General features: G+C 38.9%; 1 protein-coding gene across 1 annotated transcript; it reads left to right on the top strand.

Annotated features, from left to right (window-relative positions):
- Nucleotides 1-7,966: 7,966 nt before the first annotated feature.
- Nucleotides 7,967-14,371, top strand: FRG1 (FSHD region gene 1). Its single transcript, XM_005517684.3, has 9 exons — nucleotides 7,967-8,105; nucleotides 8,404-8,471; nucleotides 9,329-9,451; nucleotides 10,406-10,463; nucleotides 10,632-10,746; nucleotides 11,120-11,224; nucleotides 11,970-12,061; nucleotides 13,088-13,198; nucleotides 14,097-14,371. Exons 1-9 carry the CDS (start codon nucleotides 8,044-8,046, stop codon nucleotides 14,131-14,133), a joined length of 771 nt encoding a protein of 256 aa, XP_005517741.1. The 5' UTR covers nucleotides 7,967-8,043; the 3' UTR covers nucleotides 14,134-14,371.
- Nucleotides 14,372-15,223: the final 852 nt, after the last annotated feature.

The following is a 15,223-nucleotide window of genomic DNA, read 5'->3' as shown; positions in this document are numbered from 1 at the left end:
AAACAGATTGATTGACTGTTGCTATCACAGGGCAGTATGGTATTTTTTTTTTTTTTAACTAGACTACTTGTAGCTTTCCACTAGATATTAGGAAAAAAAGCATTTCCAGTTCATGGGTCTGGCAGAGCTAGACATTTTGTACCTCCTAGAAAAGGCAGTTTTAGGCACCTCAGGAAGCGATGAAACCTGATCTAGATCTTGGCCATCTGCAACAAAGGCAACAGCATCAATGGATAGTACTAATGTTGAATTTTTCCCCAGACCTCAATGTAACTAAAACTGAGACCAGTTTCGATCTATCACAGGAGTAAACACCTGAACAGGACAGGGAAAATTTCACATCTTGTGCTCTGGTCCAGTTACAGCAAATCCTCACACACACACACACACACACAAACACACACACACACACACACACACACACACACACACACACGCACGCCCAGGGATTCCATTCTCCAAACACGCCAAAGAAAAGTAAGGATACAGCTCAATACTCTGTTAAGAAGTTAATTGTATAAATTACACCCCATCTACTGCACATGTCAGAAATCCTTCCTGGATTATTCCCTAGTACTCTGGGATGCACTGGAACACTTTAGCTAGTCTCACAGATTTCACCTTTTAAGATCTAAACAAGATCATGCCGTGTCACAACATAGTTTCATGAAGCTGTGACAGCAAAAACACTATTCTTATCTTTGCCAAATTAGAGTTGGGATTTCCAGAAGCCATCGCTTCAGCAAAATAAAGCTTAATTGGGAAAAAATATCTTGTGCTGCACCTAGACTATAAGAAAAGCACTGATGTACACCAACAGTATGCTGTGGAAAAACAGCCTGAAAACAGGTGATGCATACTGAAATGTTCCCTTTCCTTTTCTCTCAGGATCAGAAGATGGAGAGATCAGCACTTTCAACTCCTACTCACTTACCTACTGTGACAGGACAAAAGCCAACAGATGTTGCCAGCACAAAGCACTCAAAAATCATTAGTCAGGCTCCAAAACTCACAACAATGGCTTTATATGCAGAATTTAAAAGACATATAGGTGTGCTCTTCTTTTGTTCTGCCTTTCAAATTTTTAAACCTTTACAATCAGGTTTTATGTCTGCTCATATCCATGGGGTACAGGCATTCTAGTTTGCATTGTATTTTTTCAGTGGAAGCTAAAAATTTCACATCATTTATTCCTTTGAGTTACTTAAGCTTTAAAAAAAAAGTCAAGCAGCATTAGGATGGTGAATGCTGCCATCTCTGGCTGCTGTTTTTCAAAACAGTTTCCATACTGTGTTACGGGTTAGAAAGCTTATTTACCTTATGTCAAAAAGGAGGTGATGATTGTAAACCAGTTTTGTCCTGTTTGTGCTGCTTTTAGAAAATATAAGATAAGAAGCTGGGAAAACCAGCCTTACTAGATAAGTGACAGGCAATATTTAAAAAATAAATAGATTACAAGATAGTTCTGATGAGGGCAATGACTAGGACGTTCTACATTTTCCTTTCATCTCAAACTGCCTCATAATCTAATAAATATTGTCAACATTTGGAGGCTCTCTGGATGAATAAACAAGTAAAACAGTCTGAGTCAGACCACCAAAAATGAACAAGAGTTAAGTGTATTTATTTATATATTTACATATATAAAAATATTTGGCCCAAGAGGGGGGAAAAACCCAAAAGTGGATCCATTGTAACTTAGATTTTACACATTTACAAAGAAGTGAGCAGACAAGAATAATAAATAGTTCAGAATTCCCTCCAGAACAAAAAGTTTTTCTGTGTTTACCTAGACTATACCTATTCTTTATGCAATGGTCTACAGGTCTCACTTTCACCTCCAAAATACCTAAGTCCACACAAAAGCTTTTTTAACAAGATATTCACTGCCACTGCATTAGTAAAAATTTCATTTTTCTGGAAGAGCATCTGTATTCAGGACAAATTACACAGAATTGGAAGCTATGGAGGATAAAAGAAGAAAATCACTTCTAATAGCTCTTCAAATTCAAATGGGTAATGGAAACAATCATAGCAGGTATATGCTCCAGTTCTGTTAGGAGAAAGAAAATGCTGAAAGAAACAATATGGCAATCCTAGGGGAGAGGAAATATAATTTACAAAGAGAAAGGGTACAGTTTTATGGCAACGAGGACAGCAGCACTGAAAATGAACACCCTGCCATAGGTTCATTCTTCTTTTAAGTCCTGCCAATCCATATCTCCATGAAAAATTTAAAGGACACCCATGCAGTCTCAGAGGAAACAGAGTAATAAAAAATATATAGTAAGAAAAAATATAGGAAGTCACATATTGTGGGTTTGGGGGGTTTATCCTTGGTATGTCCCTTCTCAGAAGAAATGCTGTGAAGGCGAATAAAACCTGCCCAACTAGTCACAATTACCTGTTTATTCCCTACCAAATCACGAAGTAACAAAGAGGAAGAAAACATTTTTAAAACACTGAATTAAATAAATTTTTAAAAGGCACTAGTTAGAAATTGAAATTTACAAAGAAACTGTATTTAAAGTAAACTTGATTATAGGCTAACAAAGAACAACCACAACAGCGCTACATATACATGTAACAGAAAATCTTTCCCCATGGATCCTATGGCTTTCCTAATGAGATACAAACTCAGCCATATATAACAAGGGAAATAAGGTTCACTGGTGGCAAAAAAAAGTGTGTCCCAGAGAGAGAAAAGTCTGCATATGAACACATAGCACAAAGCAGGTAACTTGCCACAAAAATTCTGTTGTGTTTAATTTATACTCTGCATTTTAGTCTGGATTTTCCATACAGTATTAGTGAATAAGAAAAGGCATTTTCAACTACATTTGCATCAAACAAGCCAGCTATTTGTCAGGAAATGTCAAAAATCATATGCTCAACTTACAGAATCAGATTTCCATCCCATAAAAAACGAAATTACAGTACAGAGAAATAAGTTGCTTTTTTAAGCACTGGAAGTAATGCAGTTTGATTTTTCACTCATTAGTGCCCTCGATTTACTAGGAGTTTTTATTCCTGGACTCATTTCTGCATGAGTGTTCTCTCCAATCTCTAGTAAGATGGGAATTTATACTGCAACCCTTCCCCTCATCAGGGAAGTTACAGGTCTTTTTCCTACTTATCTAACAACAGATTGAGAACTCATCAGATTTCAATCATTGTTGAGATTGTGCCTGTTAAAAGGTACAAATATGGCCAGTTCAAAAAAAAATACTGATAAAGAAACAGACTACCAGACAGAAAAACAGAAGTGTTTATATGCATATAAAAATTTTCTTTAGTACATCAGGATAAAATGCAGAGCACTTAGTGGAAAAGAATAACATGCATCATACATAACATCTTAGATACATACATAACATCATAACATAACATCCCACATGCATCATTTGGGATGACAAGCAGAAACCAGAAGGTCTGGGTTCAAATAAACACCATAAAGAGTTGGCATCTGCATGAAACCACTGTACATTTGCAGTAACTTTTTCATTTCTCTTTTGCATTCCCTCAGCATCCAGCAGAAAGGGATTTTGGTGAGTGCTCACTGACAAACTGTAGAGCAGGATCTCAGTGTCTGAAGAAGCAGATATTGAGGGTCTGGCCAGCTAGAAAAACTTCACTACAAAACTTACAGAGTGACAGCAGAAGAAAGTGAGGAAGTCATCAGGCAAAGCAGAAGCAGCTGATAAGCCAGAACCAACACACACTTTCTGTACCAGGGATGCTGAGGACTGGGCAATCTGAGCTGGGGCTCCATCCTGCCCTGACAGGCTGACAAACCCTTCCTATTTCCCAAATACTCCAAGTACTGAACCACAACCTAAGTAATTTTGAGAATATCTATTTACCCGTGTTAAAAGCTAAAAATCTAACACAAATATTTTTCAGTTTAAAAAAAGAAAAAAGATAATTTCTGGTCACATTTAAGATTTGGAACTTATAATTAAACCATTTTTCAGCATACAGTATTAAAAATGCTAAGAATCAAATTAGCTTTTTATTTACATCTGTCATGCCACTGTGGTACGCACCATCATGTCCTGGGGATGCTTCAACACTGGCACAAGTGCTGCTGAACATTATGACAAACCACCACAACATTCCAGAGTATGTACTTCGTCCCACTGGGGAAAAATTAAAATATAGGTGCTCTGGTTCTAACTCACATCAGATTTCACTCCTGTAAATGAGTAAACAAAATTATATCGATCTTGGCTGTTACATCACCCAAGAGCTTTGATATTTCACAAGGCACCCACACTTCTAAACAAAAGAGGAAAAAAAAAAAACATATCATCTGTGAACTTGGCTACCAAGAGAGCTACTTCAAGTTTCTCTGGTTTGGGGAGGTATTTTAATATTTCCTAGCATAACTAAACAGTTATGAAACACAGTAAACAGTAATCAGTGGAAGAAAACTCCAAAGCACCCAAGTTTGGGTCCAGGCTCTTATGACACTAGACTGTGTCCATAGATGCTCAATCTCAGCCCTTCACTTCCATCAGTCCTGAGTTTCTATTACATTTTTGTAATGATTCCCTTCAAACTTGAATGATGAAAGTGCACATTTTGCAAATGACACCTCAGCCAATCTGCCCCATCTGCATGAAAGACGGCAAATGATTTCACTCTTTAGGCATTCAAAATAAAATGCACATGTGGCAAATTTTAAGCTGGCAGGAAAATCCAGCCATTAAAAAAGTGATTTGTTTACTAGAATTGCAAACACAAAACCTCCGTTTATTCCCAATGCCATAAAGAAAATGTACTGTTATATTTTTTTTTAAACAACCACAACCCAGACATATTGGAAATGTTTTAATTTCAAAAATACTAACTGGCAAATTAGAGTCTAAATAGCTTTCCTAAAGTGGTACCATTTTAGATACAGTTTTGAGATTGATTTCATCACATTGCCCTGCAGGAAAAGGTTTTATCATATTCTGCATAAACTGTAATGGTGCCTATTTGTTGCTGGTGTCACAATATTTAAGAAGAAACCTAGGATATGTGAATTTTAAATACAATTATACTCATTAATAAGAAAATGTATCGTGCATTAAGGGAGCCTGAAAAAAAATCTACATTTCTATTAAAATAAGATATTTATTGTCTCTGTCATTCAGTCTTTCCTGTTTTCTCTTCATAAAACAGAAGAAGGGAAACAGAACAGCAAATTAAGAAAATAGCAAACATAATTGATATAGCACCATCCTAAGAAAGCTTGCAACCACAATCAACTTTACACTAAATGAGCTGCTTAATTGGACTCACCAGGACTATTCCCTACACAAAATGTAAGAACAAGCATAATTCTTTCCAGGATCATGATTATGTAAGGGTCATCTGTAAGGAAGATAAAACTACCTCCTTTTTTCCCCAAAAAACTTCTTAATCTGCATTTATTTTTATGGCTACAGCAACATCTGGTGGACAAATAGCAAAATGCAAATCTAGCATATGATAAAAATATATCTATTTTAAAATAAATTGCCTTCACTGCTCTTGCTTTTTTTAAAGTTAAAAAAAAAAAATCACAACAAAAATCTGGTTTAGATAATCCATCTTAGATAATTTTTAATAACTTTAAAGTTATTACATCTCTTATAAATGCTTTTTATTCTTATCTTTTCCTCCCTCATTTGACCTCTTACTTAAGTGCTTGCATACTATGAATTGCTGGTTATAGTCTATCAGAGAACACAGGCCTACTTTGATAAAAATGTACAAATACCCCAGAAATACTAAGGTTGCACAGTTAAGCAGTCAAAAAATTAGAACCTATCATAAATAAAGTTGTAAAGTTATAGTTAAGAGAACAAAACTAATTCCTGTAGGTTTTCTCTCGACAGAATCAAAGCCTTAAAAGAATTCAGATCCCCAAAATAACTACTGAAGGGCAAGTTAGCATGCTAGGGGGGCTGACAGACATTCTTTCCTGCTTCACTCATCTCTATACTTTGTTCTGACTTTAATGTAATTGCTCTCTCCTCTTTCATATTCCTTTTACTAAAGTATCTGCCTTATATCTGTTTAGAACCAGCAAAAAACATATTTAACGTTAAGAGTCAAATACAGGTATAACTGTATTTGCTAAAATTGCTCACTGCTGAAGTTGGCTTGAAGTGAATCCCAAAGGGCTGGAGACATATGAATATATTGGCTAAAATGACAGCTTCCTCTTCCAAGTGAAAGAGGAGCCAACAAGGAGAGGTGCAGTGCTGGATCTGGTTCTCACCAATAAGGAGGGGCTGCTGGAGAATGTGAAGCACAAGGGCAGCTTTGGCTGCAGTGACTGTGAAACGGTGGAGTTCAAGATCCTTAAGGAGGGTGAACAGTAAGCTGGCTTCCCCAGACTTCAGACAAGAGGATTTCCATCTCTTCTATTGGATCTGCTTGGGAGAGTACCACAGGATACAGCCCCAGAGGAAAGAGGCACCCAAGAAAGATGGTTAATAGCCAAGGATCACCTCCTCTAAGCTTAGGAGCAATGCATCCCAACAAAGAGGAAGCTGGGAAAAAATGTCAGGATGCCTGCCTGGATAAGCAGCTCCTGGACAAAGTGAAACATAAAAGAGAACCCTGCAGAGGGTAGGAAGCAGCATACCCAACACTAGCAGGAAAGCAGCATATCCAACACACAACCACACACAAAAAGTATTCTGAATTTACATAGACCAGCACCTCAACTGAGGTGTTGCTTTTGCTGACAAACTCAACGCCCCCAAAGGTCCAAAATGGGGGGCTTGCCAAAAACTCCTTGAAGTTCATTAGTGTTGTTTTCATTTTACACAGCAAGTGTAACTTCTCCAGCTTCACAAATAACAATATGAGGTAGTGTCATCTTAGGCACACAGAGAAAAATTCAAAGTACTTTGGTGAGAAGAGGCAGTGCTCTGGATCCAACCAAAGCATCTGTGAAAGATACCTGCAGTCATCCACCAACTCCAGGGTCATTCACTGGGATATTCATTGTGCACACCAAGCTTTAACAACTGGTCATGCTTTCAATGACTTTAAAAGCCTTGACATAAACATGTATGAGACTTTCATTTCTTAATTGTAGAAGATACCTCTGAGGTGCTGAAAACTTGCAAGCATAGATAGGAAATTGACTTGGAAACCAAAAAGAAGCAATCCAATGTAAGCATCTCTGTGCCTGTACATAAAACAGGTGCAACAAGCCTTGAGAGGGATAGTATTTTTCATTTAACCAGGCTAGATAATCAAAAGGCAACTTTGGGAGCACAAAGCTCCCCTTCTCGTGAGTGTGAAGGAGGAACAAGACTTTTGAAGACTAAACACAAATTACTACTGAAACTGGGATTCTAATCACACATGTGCTAATAAGGCTGTTCCCTAAAGAGTATTGGTACCTGTCTAGAAGGCACTAGGTTAAAATGAGAAAAGGTTTGTTATATGCCAAGGAGGAAGTCCTAAGGTAGATTTTATTCTGTGGAATACCAAGTGGCTAGCAGGATGGGCAAAAAATTGTCATACTTCATTCCACCCCCAGTATGGTAACGCTTGGCTGACTTTCGAGCTGCATTTCCCCAGCTGGTCTTAGGCATCCCTAAGATCTCACTCCTTCACCAGCACATCCAGGTGTCCGACTCCGCATATCCCTGCCAGAGGCGAGGCCTGCTGCCCCCGCGTCCGAGGGCTCTGCTGACGTGACGTGACACGTGTTTTACAATAAACAAGGACACAAGGCTGTAGAAGCTGTGGGTTCTTCACTCCTTAGGGCTCATTGCCTGCAGTCCGGCAAAGCGCAGGCACTGCACCCGTGGAGCCAAGCCAGACTTCGCAGGGAAAGGTGCCCAGGGCCGAGCTGATTAAACCTAATTTTAAAGTCTCTTGTTTTATTTTCCCGCTCAAATTCTGAGCCCCGCACCCTGCCCGTACGACGCCTGGAGCGCGGCGCGGCCGGCCCCGCCCAGAGCCGGGCGGAGGCAGGGCCGCGGCTTCAGGGCTTCCGCCCGGCCGGGGCGGGCCCGGCTGCGTCCGCCCGCCTTCCCGGATCCCGACATGGCGGAGTACTCCTGCGTCAAATCCACCAAGCTCGTCCTCAAAGGGTCCAAAGAGAAGAGGTGAGGAGCGGGCTGCCCACCGCGCCGCCCCTGCCCCGCGCTGCGGCAGCCGCAGCCGCCGGCACCCGTGCGGGGCCGGTGCCGGAGGCTGGGCAGGGATGAGGCCGGGCCGGCCCTTCCCTTCCCTCCGGCCGGGGACAGCCCGGGCTCGCCGGCGGGGCAGGGGCAGGGGCCGGGCTGGCAGCCGCTGGCTCCCGGCCGGGGTCAGGGACCCACTCCCGCAGGGCCCGGGCGTGAGGCCGTGCGGGACAAGGGCTGGGTCGGCGGCTCGTCCTCACCTCTGCATCTCCCCTTGCAGCAAGAAAAAGCACAAGGAAAAGAAAAGGAAAAGGGAAGAGGATGCGGCAGAGCAGCTGGATATTGTTGGTGAGCTGCTTTCCAGGATTTACCTGACAGTGTGGAAACCGGAGGGGACGTGGCAGAAGCTAAAGAGGTCGCTTCAGGACATTGTAAAGCAATGTAAAGCATATAACCCCTGCAGAGATACATAACTATTTCTCACAACATATTATTTGTACCTTGGGATCTTGCTAGATTCCAAACGGAACTTGTGACACCGATGGGATGGATCCAGATTTTTATAAGTAATTTAAAAAAAAGGAAGTGTTACTGTCTTAATGAGGTAGGAAATATTTATAAGACAGTACCCAAGGAGAAAATTTTACTGTTCAAAAAATGTAAAAGTCACAGTTCTAAGTTGTGCACGTGGGAAGGGCTACCTTTAACTCTGGTAAAATTCTGTAGGAGTCAACTGTTTAAACCCAGGTTGATTTGAACAACTGAGGTCTAAGGATTACAATTCACATATATAACAGCAAGATGAAATAGTATCTCTGTTTCTCTTACGCAGGAGATTCTAATAAATGAGTACGACCCCAAAACTTCAGGAGACAGATACAAAGGGAAAAAATATTTTTCTTGTGATGTGTATCTTTGCTGCGTCTGCCAAATGAATCAGCTTGGTCTGTGGACTAACACAAAGAAGGGATAAAGCACTGGAGCTTGTAACTAGGGATGACAGCAGGTAGAAGAGCAGGAGTTCCTGAAGCAGCAGCAGCAACACCATTAGATTGGCTCTGACCTATAAATAATGCACAAAGATTGTGAGATAGCTGTAGCAATTTTATCTTTTGAATTTAAAATATCAGAGAATACACAAATATCATTTCTTGAGCTACTATAATCAGAAATTGTGATTAATAAACTATCGTTTTGTATTACAGGAAACTGGTGGGCTGTCAGTAATTTTGGTGAAATTACAGGAACTATAGCTATAGAAATGGATAAAGGAGCTTACATCCATGCCCTCGACAATGGCTTGTTTACACTTGGAGCACCACATAAAGGTTTGTTCCAGGAAATTTGAAAATAATAGAGTTGTAATAATGAAGTGCCTAAAAGCATAGAACTAGCATCACTTCAAGGCAAGCAGTGCTAAAACCAGTTTACTACAAAAAATGCAATAATTCTAGCCAAAGCATGCAGATGACTTAAACCAAATGCAGTACTGATGCCAATCAGTTTCACTTATCTAGTTTCATGCTGGCTTATGTGTACAATAAATTGAACTGCACTGGAGATGATTACCTGTTAAAGGCCATACCACTTGCTGGATAAAAAGCAGTATAATCTTTATTAAAACCTATAAAATGTTTATGGCATCACTTGAAGAGTGAAATTCAAGGTAGATGAATTTTAATGCTTTTTGCTGCATCCTTGTCTTAATATACTTGTTTAGTCACTGCATAGGAGGATGTGCTGGGATAATTAACTTGTTCGTTTAATTTGAGAGCCTTGACTCTGAGATGGCCTGTTCCAGAACCTGACAGTGTGTGTGTTTCATCTCCAGAGTGAGATCAGAGCAGCAATGGCCTTATTCTTCTCCTTTGGTTTTGAGGGATGGAGAAGCTAGTATCTTTTAGGATACTGAGTTGAGTTACCATAGCTGAACCATAATGCATTCTGTTATGAAAGAAGTAATATTACAAGGAGATTAAGGTTTTCAAAGACACCAGAAGTATTACAAAATGTTCTCAATAATAATTTTTTTTAAATGAAGGTCATCTTTATTTTGTGTCTTGTTTTAAGCACTGTAAATATATGAATATATGTACATAAAGGAGCACCTGCGTTGTTTTTTTAAAAGTGAATGCTCAAAAAGGAATTTTTAATGAAATAAACACTTTTTGTAGTATTTAGAAATGGTCAATGTTTAATTCTTTTTGATACTGCAGTATTAATAGGCTAATATATTTTATGCTTATACCTCATACTTAACTAATGGAAAATCCATTCCTCAGGTGATGAAGGCCCTAGTCCTCCTGAGCAGTTTACAGCAGTAAAGTTGTCTGATACAAGGTAATTAACATTTCAAGTTTTGTTACTTGTTATCTTTGGTTTTTTGTGAGAGGGCATTTTAATACTCTTTTGAAATACATGGTCTGCTACTTAAAGTGTCTGTGATGTGTTAGATATTGTGAATTGCATGAATCAAAACCACTCATTTTCACACACTTTCTCTTTGAGGATTGCTCTCAAGTCTGGTTATGGCAAATATCTTGGTATAAATTCAGACGGACTTGTTGTTGGACGTTCCGATGCAATAGGATCAAGAGAGCAGTGGGAGCCTGTTTTCCAAGATGTAAGCTGTTTGGGATACTTTATTTGATGTTGCTAGTGTTCGACTATATTTTGAATTAATCTATGTGGATGGTTTTTGTCTGTGAAATAAAAGCCTTTTGCAATCTCATATTGTAACTTATGATTTTCCAACTGCAATGCATTTACTGTAATTGAAAGTTTTTTAAATGCTTCAATAGCTGCATGTTGGCAGCTATAAACATCTTAAAAATGAAGGAGTCAGCAAGTCTACTGGATAGCTATTGAAGTATCCATACATAAAAGAATTAAACCCATTTACAGAGACTTTTGGTGTATTGTAGAAGATAAATGTTACATATCAAGGATTATATACAATCTCATTATAATTCCAATGTGTGATATTGTTTCTGCAGAAGAAAATGGCATTACTAGCAGCAAACAGCCGTTTTATTAGATGTAATGAAGAGGGGGACATAGAAGCCAAAAGCAAAACTGCAGGGGAAGAAGAAATGATAAAGGTAATCTATAATTCTACAATTAATACAGGATTGGTAGGAATACTCAAACAAACAGGTGTCTGTGTACTGTGATTTTCTGTTAATACAGTTATAATTCTTCCTATAAGTTGTCAAGTGATCTGGCCACAAGAAAGGTAAATTAGTTCCAAGGCTGCATAAATTCTCAGTACTTCCTATAGAGAGATAAGAAGATACTTTACCACTCAGGAGGACAAAAAAAGTCTATGTGATCTTCCAGGTAGTTCTAAACAGCTTGGGACAGAAGAGAGGAGTTTTGGCCAAATCAGGGACAGAAAAGGGTTTACCAGAATGATTCAGAAGGGGAGATCTTATGAGAGAATTTAAGAAGACTATCTTGACTTTATCTGAACATGGAAAATACATGTGTCTCTCCAAGTAGAGACAGGTGTTTTAACCAGTCAGAACAATAGTATTTCAAGGTCAACCTCTGAATTGTCCCTGCCAAAATTAAGAAATGTAGTAGTGCTCCTTTGAGAGGAAGGCAGTTATGTCTTACTGTAGTATCAAGGATTGCACTTTACATTTCCCATATTTCATGCAGCTCTTACTTTTGCAGTTGTCTCTGGTTAACCAGTTTGAAAACTGTGAACCTGAAAAGTCACTGTAACTCTCATTCTGTTGTGAAGGATATGTAGTCATCTTTAACCTGTAACTTACGGTTTTTAAAATACAAGTGTTTTCTATTGTGTTTTGGTTGTTTTTTCTTTTTTCTTTCAATTATTAGATTCGTAGTTGTGCTGAAAGAGAAGCTAAGAAGAAAGATGAAGTTCCACAGGAAGACAAAGGAAACGTTAAACAGTGTGAAATCAATTACGTGTATGTACTTTAGAGCTGGTAGCAGGTTCAAGTACCATTTTTTTGTTTCTAAATGGGGCCATCTTTGGTGGAAGGGCCCAACCCCCACGAAGCCTTTCACTCACTTCTCATTAACAGGTCAGGGGAAGAAAACAGGATGAGAAGGCTCCTTGATTGAGATAAAGGAGAGATGATGTCCCAGATACAGACAGTAATCACAGTGGGATAACTGTGAAAAATTAGTTACATTTGTTTCCTTTTAAATGGGTGTAGATACTGAGAGACAAAAATTAAAAACACCATCTTTCCTTCTCCCATCTCCCAAGCTCAGCTTCTCTCTTGACTCTTCTACCTCCTCCTTCAGGTCAGATGGGCTATAGGTCAATACACAGTGGGTTTTTTCAGGCATTCCCTTCCTCTCCCATGTTTCCCCTGCTCTGGTATGGTCTTATTCATGGGCTGGAAGGTAATATTTGATACAGCGCCTAAAGCATCTCCTTCCTCTCCTCTGTGCTTGATGTTCACACTGCCATTTTTCACTTTTAAGGTTTTTTTTTTCCCTTCTCTGCCTATGTGGCATTTTGCCTTATCCTAAATATGTTTTCTTAGGGGTGCCACCAGCTTTGCTGGTAGACTTGGCTGTGTCCTGTAGTGGATGTCTTCAGAGATAGCTCTGTCCAGCACAGGGCAGAGAGAAAACCCCTGCAGCTTCCCTACAGTCAGCACCTTGCACCTACCTCCAGTACACTTTTGCTCCCTGATTTCTTATGCTAGTAGTTGAAGAAGGGGTTCTTTAGAATTTGTAACCACTTCATGCTAGTCACATAGGGGCTCATTCCTACTTAGACTGCCAAAAAAATAAAACCCGAATAGTTTTCACCTACAGAAGCCTTAGTGCAACTTTAGTACTGGGATGGTTTTCTGGATTTTATTAGGTCAGTTATCTGCTGCTTTAATAGCAGCTAAGATTCTTACCACAGCTGTTGTGTTGGAAAACAAAATTTTAAAAAAGTTTCACTGTTTTTCTAATCTTCTTCCCCCTTACAGGAAGAAATTCCAAAGTTTTCAAGACAAAAAGCTTAAAATAAGCAAAGAAGATACAAAAGCCCTTAGAAAAGCCAGGAAAGAAGGCACTTTTCATGAAATGCTACTTGACAGGTACTTCAAAGTGCTGGAAATAATGTATTGATTAAAAAACTACTGGGAGATGTAATTACAATAAAACCTGGGGTACAAAAGAGGGCTAGATTTCAGGGAGACAGGCTCCTGAGCATTTTTCCACTGGTGAGTATTGTGCCTGACTCCTGGGGGGCCACCTTTTATTTTTTTTTTTTTTTTATCTAGATTTTTCCCTTCTTTACCTGAAGTTTATAGTTTTGAATTTACATGTAAATTAGTTCTTTTGGAAATCTTTAATTAGGTTGTTCAATTTGTTTAGTATGGAGTTGTTGAGGGATTAATCTTTTTAATCATGAAAACTGAGCTAATTTTTAACATTTTTTCAATACCTATGGTGCTAAAACATTTTGGAAGGCAAAAGTTGCATTTTAAAGAGAAATAGTGTCTATTAAGGACCTTCTTCGTGTTATTTAGTGGGAATTTTTTTTCCCTGAGCTGAGACTAAGGAAACTGTCTTGAATTTTTAAAACCTTTTATGTCAGTATATAGTATAGATATTTTCATTAATTCAATGAGTGGATTCAGAAAACTATTCTGGTAATTGCAAGTGATGTGAGAACACTCCTGGGCTCTCATAGGGGGTCAACTTCAGATCACACTGAATCTGAATTCCATTCCTGAGAGGAGACAAAATGCAATTATGATGATTTGAAGGGAATGTCAAGGTTAACTTTAGACACTGCAGTTCTATCTCCTTAGGAAAACAAAGTTAATTAACAAATCCAAAGTGTTGCTAGGCCTTTATATATACTTTGAATGAAAGTTTAAGAAAAATTGCTTTAAATGCATTCTTTACACTTTGAGGCAGATAAAACACCCAGGTGTAATTGTATTTGGTCTTAATTTAAATCTTATTTCATCCACTCTTCCCATACAGGAGAGCTAAAGTGAAAGCAGATAGATACTGCAAGTGACACCCAGCTGGTCCATTTTCTTCTGCAACTTCGATGGCAGCAGCAAATTGAAAAAGAGTAAAATATTTTATAATTGTTTTTTATTTAAGGCATTTTTTAAGTATCTTCAGAACTGTATTAAAATTTTCTCAAATATTAATAACCCGGTTATAAAATCTTGTTAACTGTATCACTTGTGAATACTTGGCTTGTATTAAGGGAATGACTCCAATAAAAATTAAAGGTATATCAATTAACAGTGGTAAGCTATTTGCCATGTAACTTAAGCCCTGGGAGACAGACTGTACACTGATTTAGTCCAGAGGGAAAGCTCCCTGGCTTTTAGCTGCCTTTAGGACAAAGTCTAGAAATAAATAGATGATTGTTGGCAAATATTCCTGGCCAGAGTGAGGAATTCTTGGATAAAAATGCATAGCTGTGAGGTGTGCTATGGAAGAGAAGGAGGAAAAAAGTTATTAATTTTTCTCCAGAGGTCCTTAGTTCAGTCTAGGACTGGGGATTAGGGCTCATTAACTAGTTGTAGGTACCATATCCCTCCCCAGAAATGTAAGTGAATGATGTACAACGAACCATTGGAATATCACAGTCCTGGAAGTGGCTTGCTGCCAAAACTACTCTCAGAAACACGGAGAAAAAGACAGCACTGCGAGGAGCAGGCTGCAGGCCAGAGTAACTATTTATTGGAAGTTCACTGCAGGTGTTATTGATCCACAGTCACTGTGAATCTTAAGTACATCTAAGTGAATGGTGGAAGTAGATTGATATTACAGCATCTGTTTTTCTTTTAGGAATATATTGTTTGAATAAAAACTTGCCTGGTAGAGCCCACAAAAATGATTACTCAAACACAGATACACCTGGAAGCAGAAATATATGCTCTGGTGGGGAAGGGTGCTGAAAGGACTGCTGAGCAGCAGAATAAGAGCCTGAGAATTACCCCTGAAAGGGAATTGCCCATTTCATATTAGTGTAAATAGGAGATTACAGTGTGGTGCAAGTAGCTATAGGTGACAGTAAGGGAAAAGTGGAACTGAGAGGTGTGTTTATCACAGAGGGGTGAGTTAGTGGAGTAAAAAGTAATGGTAGAGCA

This window comes from Pseudopodoces humilis, chromosome 6, assembly GCF_049639895.1.
Source record: "Pseudopodoces humilis isolate 2021_Gansu_Grassland_sample_001 chromosome 6, ASM4963989v1, whole genome shotgun sequence".
Lineage (NCBI taxonomy): Eukaryota > Metazoa > Chordata > Aves > Passeriformes > Paridae > Pseudopodoces > Pseudopodoces humilis.
Note: the sequence above shows the minus strand (reverse complement) of the source record. Positions and strands in the feature narration are given on the sequence as shown.

Coding starts and splice junctions, on each gene's coding strand:
- FRG1 (XM_005517684.3), top strand. CDS start 8,044: ATGGCGGAGTACTCCTGCGTCAAATCCACCAAGCTCGTCCTCAAAGGG. Junction 10,747..11,119: donor GGGAGCCTGTTTTCCAAGAT/GTAAGCTGTTTG, acceptor TTGTTTCTGCAG/AAGAAAATGGCATTACTAGC. Junction 11,225..11,969: donor GGGAAGAAGAAATGATAAAG/GTAATCTATAAT, acceptor TTCAATTATTAG/ATTCGTAGTTGTGCTGAAAG.